Raw genomic sequence first — 9,063 nt, 5'->3', positions numbered from 1 at the left:
CAGCCATTTTTTGGTTGCAGCCGTCATTGTTGTTTGGCGGGCCTGGGCTGGGGATTCGAACCCGCCACCTTAGGTGTATATGGCTGGCGCCTTAGCCGCTTGGGCCACAGGCACCGAGCCAAGAACATAATGATTATTAAGAATATTACAAAGCAGCATTATAAATAGTTATGATCATGGGCTCTGGAGTCAGATGGCCTCAATTCAAAACCACACCCTGCCACTTACTAGCCGGTGACCTTGGGCAAGCAACTTAAACTCCATGTATCTTGGTTTAAATAGGGATAAATACTAGCATCTAAATCATATGAGGATTATCTAAAAACTGAATTAGTTAACACATGTATTACAATGGTGCTCAAAGAAAGAGCTAAAATAAAAAATGTGTTAGCTTTATATCTCTAATGGGGTTTCTATGGAAATTAAAACACATTTCACATTTCAGACTAGTGAATCTTAAGTTGACCACAACATCTGTGTTGAAAACCCCAAACTCCCACTGGTCTTAGACCCACGAGTAAATTTTATCTCCACCAGGCCACATTTACTTATTTACTCACCGGTGTTTGGGATACAGGTTTCCAAAACGATCTCTGACTTCCTTTCGGATACTTTATTGCTAACAACACACTGTACTTGCTGTGAGAGATCTCTGTCCATAGTAAAAGATAGTTCACTGTGTGAGTGACTGTTGCATTGTTCCCAAGGGCAAAACCACGAGTAATTTAAAAGTTCTTTATGGCTGTTGTAATGCTCTGGGATCAGGCATTGGACTACAATTTCTCCATCAATCAAGGTACAATTTAATTTAAGAGATGGAATGTGCTCTGAAAAGAAAAAAAGGGGTAATATTTAGTACCCAAAAGAGTAACATTTAGACTCGTGATCTTCAGGTTTATGAAGAGCTCCCAACTTCCTTATGAGCTTGGAAAGACAAGCAGACCACCGCCTTGAGCAGGGGACTGGGGCGAATCCTCTCTGCTGCTGGGTCACATCTACCCACCTGACACCAACAGAATACATTCAGGCTCCAAATTCCTTATCCTCAATTCCGAAATTTAAAAAGCCTCTGAAAGCCAAAAGACTTTCCCCAAGTTGGTAGCAAGGTCATTTAACTGCAAATCCTGATCTGAACTAAGATATGAATTTATAGACTTTATTTTTCTCACTTACTTCAAATGTTCACGTTTCACAACAAAAATATTCCTGTGCTTGACCACAGGGTGCTTCCCATAACTAAGTGGGGAGCTTACTGTGCGGAGAGAAAATTCATTGTATTACCTTTCCAAAAGGTAAATAATAATAATTCCAAAACATATCTGACTCAAAAAGCTTTGAAGAAGTTCCATGGAACTACACAGAGCCCAGCAGGCTATGCCCACTGGTTGGGCCAACCCTGCTAACAGGCAGAGTGAGGTATAGCAGGCGTCACAGGCCTGCCCGTCCAGAGGCCTCACTCCCAGCCTTCCTCTAGGATGCACCTGCTCCTGGCTCAGGCAGCCTGTGGCTGTAAGGGTGGGTTAAGACACTCACATGTCACGTATGCTTCCAAACCTCAGGGCTAGTTTGTCCTACTACTCATTTGTTAATTCACAAGCCTTCTTGCATCTCAACTTTTCTTCAGCAATTGATCGTAAGAGACTTGAAAACACGTGCAAAAATATGAGTAATATACATCAATAGTCATGGTAACACACGGAGAATAAAGCCAAAACATAAACATCTTCTAAAAAGGGTAGTAAATTAAGGTTCAACAAGATAATAAAATACCAAGGTGTCTTTTAAAATGGTGCTTTCTAAGACAAAGAGATATTTAAACTCCAATTCATAATCTGAAAAATAAAAGTGTTTAATCGTCCCCCTTGTCTTCTCCTCCTGAATAATAACGTGTTCGGCCTGCCTTGCTGGAGACCAGAGGTCACGGGCTGACTTCCTTTTTTGCTTGGTGCTTCCTCAATTTTTAAGTTTGATCTAATTCACATTAACTCCTTACACATTGCCTTAAGGTTTTCTTTAACAAAAGGGACTTTTAAGCTTGTTTTAAATACTAGAGACCCTGCTCCAAATTAAATCTTGTGTGACAATCCAATCAGCGGTGAGGAGCTTCTCTGGCTGACTTAAAAAGCCGAGAGCCTGCTCCCCAGCTTCCCCGTCCATGTCGCCCACCCTAGCTGACAGTGGCCCCCAGGGAACTTCCAGGGAACCCCATGTGTCCCCAGAAGAAAACAGAAATGCCTTTCTCAGCACTGCCTGTACTTGCACCTGCCTCTGCCATGAGGCTGGGCATTTCTCATGGGCAGAAAGCCAAGGTTTTGACTTGCTTAGACATGAGGCTCTGAAGCACTTCTCAGATTTCGTCGTGCTTAACTAAGAACCACTGAGGGTGCTTGTTAAAAACACACGTTCCTGGGTCCACTGCCCAGGTGGCTCTGATGTGGGTGCCCATGTGTCCCCCCTGTGTCCTGTTACAGACTCTAACTGGTCAAGCTAGTTCAGTAGGATACTTTGATCTGACACTTTCTGAACCGAGCAGAGGCACATCACAAGCCCCCAGACTGAATCTTCAGAGGGCAAAGACCAGGTATTTTTCACCGTTCGACCACAGCAACTGATACCACACAAGGCACAGATGCTCCACGTGAGTATTGTTGGATTAATAGACCGATGGACAGAAGGATGGATTCAGGGAGACAGTCTTTTAAATTACTTTCTCTACTCTGTTAAATGTAAATTCTTCAACCAGTTCATCTCCAAAAAGGAATGATACGGTGTTTAGGATGGCCCTAGAAGCCTGGCTGCCGGGGTTCATGTCCCACCTCCACTGCTAGGAGCCTCTTAGCACCCCAAGTCCAGATTTCTACAATGGGGAGACAAACAGTATTTACCGCATCAGACTGGGAGGAGAGTTAAGCGAGGTGCTGCAGGGCACAGCCTGTACAGTGGGGCGCACAGGGGAGTGCGTGACAAAGACTAGCTGTGATGGAGCACAAAGCCACTGGCCATTGGGCAACGCCAGGAGGTCAAGGTTCCCTGGGAGGATGCGTGAGATGAGAAGAGGCGCTGACCAGGAGTTGTGAGGTTTGACCTTTAGCCCTGGCTTTCTGTGACCTTGGGAGCTAAAAGACTCGAGGAATCATCCAGTCCAAGCCTCTTGCTCTCCAAGTACAGAAACCGGCCCCCAACTGTCTCAGTTTTCCCTGCTAAAGGAAATGCTTTATCAGGTCATTTTAGAGCCCAAAATGAACGTGAAAGTTATTTGAGGGGAGCTGTGTGGATACACTAGTCTTATCCTCTGTGTTATTAGTCCCCCCTCAGCTGTGCGGAAGCCCTTTCTGACGATCTCCTATGCTACTGGTGCCAAGGGCAAAACTTAGAAGTGACTACCTGACCCACCTGAAAGTGTACAAGCCTTTCTGCAGCACTCGGATAAGAATGTCTACACCTCACACCTTTTCCTTTTATAAATCTTCCTCATTTTCTCACTGCCCATGGGATTTACTACCTTGAGATCTAACAAATATTCATTATTTTGGTAACTCAAACAGCATTAAAGTGGCAAGAAATGTGCCTACTTCATTCCTAAGAGAATGAAGTAATTTATAATTAATGTATTTAGCCCACATTTCATAGAAATAGGTGTATGTTTCCATTAACTTTAATGAAGGTCACATACAGACTAATGCAGACCATTTAAGGACAGAGCAGTTAATTCTACTTAAAGGTAAGTCATCATCTGGGATGTGATAAAGGTTTGTAAGGGGAGGAGAAAGAACCAGTAAACAAAGCAGTGGAAATTTCAAGGGGACTTCGGGGCTGGGAAGACAGCAGTATCTCAGCTCAGACACAGAAGGAAGTGGAGACCCTGCGTTCAGCAGAGGCCAGGAGATCCCCCTACCCAAAATACACTTGCTGAAAGTCTCTTGTGAGGTCTGGTGTCTCCGGAAGACTACCACATTCTTAAATAAGTGTTAACATAATTTCCAGAAAGTGTGACTTCCTCATTTCTTAAAAAAAAAAGAAAGAAAGAAACTATGACCAATCATGGTATCACTCAGGTGTGAGATCTAGAGTCATCTTATGCTTTTTTGCAACCAATTCCTAAAATCTTCATTCTGTCCTTTCCCAACACCTATTACTAAGCCCCCTGACTACCTGGATGACCACAGTACCTTCTAACCTGGCATTTCCTTTCTCTTATCTATCAGAGATACCCACTATCACATTAATCTTCCAAAAATATTAAATATTTCATCAAATCACTTCCCTGCTCTGGTTTCTGATACAAGGTCACTGACTCCAGGCCAAAGGTCACACCCTCAAACCCAGACTTTAAGTCTCAACAATCAGTGCTGTAGATATCACTCTCCTCCCCCTGATCAACGCCCCCTGCCCTGTACTTGACTCTTCCATGGACTTCACTAAGCTTCCTATTGGTCTGAGCACCAAAATCACGCACCTTGTTATGTAACCACAGGATTTTTAAGACTTAAATTATTTTAAAACATTTCATCAATTTTAAAAAGAGAACCTACTCAAATATTTTGAACTTAGTTTTATAAACTCTATAAAAGGGTTCTCCAAATGCATTCCGTTGTTATCTAAATTCTGAATCAATCATTTTGTTTGTTGGGTCTATAAACTGCCAGACTCCTGACTTCCATGTCTCAAAGATTCTACTTCTTCAAAGGGACCTATTGGTTCTTCTAACACAGCAGTTCTCAACCTGTGGGTTACAACCCACAGGAACTGTATTAAAGGGTTGCAGCATCAGGAAGGTTGAGAACCACTGTTCTAACAGGATGTCTTGACATCTGTTATGAGCTGCACTTGTCTAAATGAAGTTCATGGGGCCAGTTCACATACATCCCTGCAGGCCTCTGTAAAGATTTTAGGTTTAACTTGAGAGTGTGACAGAGCCAATAGAAAGTTCTACACAAAAAAGGATCACTCTGGTAGAAACAACAAAACTTCCCAGTGGAGAGAACGTGGTGTTCAGGAAAAAGGGAGGTGTCCCAATGACATCTAAGTTTTAGCCTAATTGGAAGGGTAGAGCTGCTGTTAACCAAGGAGGGAAATGTGTGGGAAGGAACAGGTTTTAGGGGAATGGTAATGAGCTTAATTCTGGACAGGTGATACCACAATGCCTGGCTATTTTTAGAACTGGGTCTCGTTCTCAAATGCCTGAGCTCAGGCAGTCCAAAGTGCTGGGATTACAGGCATGAGCCATTGTGCCTGGCTAATGCTTTTGTTTTCCATAAACCAATGATTTGTATTATCTCTGAAAGTAGATGGAAATTTGTCAGTTAAAACAGATCAATTTATGGAATACTCACCAATCACATTAAGAAAGAACTTGACAGTATCTGCCATACTTGGTGATTCAATTTCATACTCATCTTCATCTAATAATGTTAAGTTCAAGATAGTGAGGTTGCCAGATACATGGTCTAAGTCAACTCTACCCACAAAAGGCGGGAAAGGTGTCTTGCTCGAACCATCCCATTCTACAACTTTATTCTTCTGTTTTTTCCACAGGATCTCGTGAAAAGTTGTTGTATAGTTTGACGGTCCAAAAGTTACATTCTCGTTCAGAGCCCCATATACAATTAGGCGATTACAGCTGATAAAATCTAGGAGAGGGAAAACATCGGTTAGAAAAAATGTGACTTTAGGGGCAGAAATTGTTCATCAGACACTTTTTTTGCTAAGCTGATACGCTAAGTTTATAAACTGACGATGTAAAGAGTGGGAAGTAAGAACAAGCTTGACCATGTAGAACTTAGCCTTTACTAGAAAACTGGGGCAACATTTATGGAGCACCAACTACGTGGCAGGTACCAGGGGCCGTGCTGCAAATGTGTTGGCTCCAGGCCCTCCGAGAGGCCCATTTGTGGAAGAGACACAGAGCACGCCATTCACAGGACTGCAGCCCCCTGATCAAGGGCCTGCCCTAGGAGGTTATGCTGGAACTGACAAAAGCCCACACAAATCAGGATCAAGGGCAGTTGGCCAACTGAAGCCTGGGTGGGCGAGTGGTGGGAAAAATGATTATACAGACAAAGAAAACATCACCTGCAGAGAAAAAAATCAAGGAAGAGCTTGGTGTGGTTGGGAAACAAAGCAATTCCTAGTAGCCAGAACAAAGAGAGTAAGGGAAGCTTCTTGGGGAAAGAGATGGGTGGGGGCTAGATCACAGCCTATGTTGTGGGGGATGACAGGGGGTTAGGGAAGTTATGCTAAGGGTGTGGACTTACCCTAATGGCTACAGAAAGCTACACAAAGGTTTTTCACAAAAGGCTGGCCAGATATGATTTAAGTGCCACCAGGCTAATTCTGCCTTTAGAGCAAAAAGAGGTTGACTGGCCAAGCATGGAAGCGGAACCAGCATGAAAGTCAGTGCTGTGGCAACGAGAGCAGTGGACAGGGCAGACTAGACCAGGGGTGCTGGTGATGGGGATGGACAAGAGGACAGACTCGAGAGATGTCTGAGAAATGGAATCGCCAGGCACGGTGTCTCTGCATGTAATCCTAGCACTCTGGGAGGTCCAGGTGGGAGGATTGCCTGAGCTCAGGAGTTTGAGACCAGCTGGAGCAAGAGCAAGACCCTGTCTTTACTGAAAGTAGAAAAATTAGCTGGGGATCACGCGGGTGCCTGTAGTCCCAGCTACATGAGAGGTTGAGGCAAGAGGATTACTTGAGCCCAAGAGCCCTGTGAGCTATGATGCTATGGCACTCTACCCAGGGTGGCAGAGTGAGACTCCGTCTCCCCCTCAGAAAAGAAAGAAATGAAATCAATAGGATTCAGTGACTATTGGGGAGGGAGGGGGATGGAAGTGAGAGAGGATACCAGAGAGGGGCGAGGTCCGGGAGAACAGGTCTTCTCAGGGAGACCACGAGGATGCACCTGCAGGGCCCTCTCCATGGTGACTCAGCTCTTGGGAATTTATAGGCTTAACCTCCTGGAACTTGGAAATTTCCAAGTTCTGTGAAATCCTGTAGTTCTATAGGGGCTAGAGTAGCATCTCCCACTTGATTCAAACTGGCCAATGAGAAGGGTACCTGTGGGGTGGAACTTTTTGACTGTCAATAAAAAGGAAAAGACCAAGCTAGTTGGGGAGTGTGGCCATTTGGAAATCTTCTATGCTGTAAGTTCTGGGCCAATGAATAAAGCCCTTCCTCTTATGACTATGGTGTTTGGGTGCTCTTTCTCTCCGTTGGGCCTCGTCTTCCTGCTACATTTTTGGTTCCCTGACCAGGAAACAAGATCACCCTTGGAGAGAACATGCACCTGGTAGTTGCTGCCAATCCTCTGGACACCCATGTGGGGGCCCCAATCGACCTGGGCGACATGAACCACTGAGCGTGCCAGGGAGGCAGTTTGGCCTCCCTGTGTGGACACCTTGACTGGGCTGAGAAGGGACCCCGTTGGTGGGTCTTCGAGGAGTCAAACGCCAGGAGGAACTGGCATGCAGGAACAGGTACCTACACAGGGAGACGTCTAAAGCAAGGTAGGATCCATTTGGGGCCCACTACAATTTTAGTGGAAGAGGAGCCTGATCACTTCCTGGGCGTTAGATCGCCGGCAGGTAAACAGGGAGATGTCTGAAGCAAGGTAGGATCCATTTGGGGCCCACTACAATTTTAGTGGAAGAGGAGCCTGATCACTTCTTGGGCGTTAGATCGCCAGCAGATCTGTTGAGAGGTGTGTGAGACCAGATCTGCTAGATCACCAGCTGATCTGTGAGAGGTGTGTGAGTGTGTGGATGTGGTGTGACTGAGAGAACTCTGAGGGTGGAGTTGGATCTCCCCTCACAGGGCCTAGAGGAGTGTTGGTTTGCCTCCTATGGCTAAGTGGCAGCTTGAGTGGGAAATCGAGGCTGCCCAGGTTAAGAAATGCTTTGGAATTGTGTGCATGTGAGTGCTTGGAGAATGACTGGGATGGGTAACAATAGGTAGGGTTTCGCGCCCCCCCTTCACAGGGTGAAATGAATGTGTGAGTGTGCCCTTCTTCCCTACTCCAACTTTGCCCCCTGGCTATTCTGAGGGAAACTGGAAGGTCCAGGTTTTCTGCTCTCTGTCTTTGGTGACTATCACGTAACCATGTCGTCTTGGGGGAAAATGGAAAGACATTAGAAAGGGTTTTGTAGTTTTGTTACTGGAATTTCTTCAGTAAGTTTTTGGTCTCAGGAAATTGAGAATTGAGACTTCAGGCCACAGATCAACAAAATGAAATGGCATTTTGTTGAACTGAGGGACATGCAGATGGAGTGGAGAGTGCCAGAATTATAGGCAGAGGAGCCATGCCTTGGAAAGTGCTGTGGTCCAGGTAGTCTGGTGAGCTCTGGATGGCCCTTAAAAATCTGGAGGAGAGAGTGTAAATCTCGTCGGAAACGGTGCTGTATCCATATCAGCAACAGGTCTCCTGGGTGGATAGCCTCCAAAAGGGGGGAGAAGGCCCAGGTCAGAGATTTCTTACATGAGTCCCTTGTCTAGGGGTAAATAGTTGGCCCTGAGAGATATTTCGGCCAGGACTTGGTAGATGAAAAAAAATACTTTTACAAACTGAATGGATGTCCTAGCAAATGGATGAATGCAGCCCCTCACCTTGGGCAAGGTTATTAGGTCTTTGCAGCAGTTTTTGTCTGGGGAGAGGATTAGGGTGTGTGCTCCTTCGTCTGGGTGGAGCCAGCCAAAAGATTTCAGGCTGCTTATTCGTGACCTTGCTGGGGCTCAGAGTTTGTACCTGGAGATGAGAGTCTGATATCTGAGCTCCCCTGAGCCTGAAAAATAGGGGTTCTCTGTCCAGCTCTGAATAGGAAAATCCTGTATCAATGTTATAGCTCATAAAATGTCTCTCATTTGTAAAATGCAATCATTGGTTGTTTAAATTGTTAGAGAAACTGAGTCGTTGTCAAAGGATAAGATTCTTGCTTTTTAAACCTTCTAATTATCAGTTTGGCCGAGTGAATGGGTGACTTCATAGTGAACTGAGATTCTGTTTTGTGGAGAATTTTAAGAGTAAGAAAAATTAGAAAGAAGAATGGCATGATGTAAAGAAAGAAT

At 45.0% G+C, this 9,063-nt stretch overlaps 1 protein-coding gene across 2 annotated transcripts in view; it reads right to left on the bottom strand.

Annotated features, from left to right (window-relative positions):
- The window catches only part of CD58 (CD58 molecule), a 45,916-nt gene that overhangs the window by 8,876 nt on the left and 27,977 nt on the right, over positions 1-9,063 (bottom strand). For both annotated transcript variants that reach the window (XM_023515512.1, XM_023515511.1), the window contains exons 2-3: positions 5,334-5,630; positions 561-827 (exon numbers count right to left, since the gene is read on the bottom strand). In XM_023515512.1, coding sequence (XP_023371280.1) covers positions 561-827; positions 5,334-5,630 — 564 coding nt within the window. The remainder of the gene's footprint in view (positions 1-560; positions 828-5,333; positions 5,631-9,063) is intronic.

This window comes from Otolemur garnettii, unplaced genomic scaffold (genome assembly GCF_000181295.1).
Source record: "Otolemur garnettii isolate 467f Iridium unplaced genomic scaffold, OtoGar3 scaffold00073, whole genome shotgun sequence".
In the NCBI taxonomy this organism is placed as follows: domain Eukaryota; kingdom Metazoa; phylum Chordata; class Mammalia; order Primates; family Galagidae; genus Otolemur; species Otolemur garnettii.
Note: the sequence above shows the minus strand (reverse complement) of the source record. Positions and strands in the feature narration are given on the sequence as shown.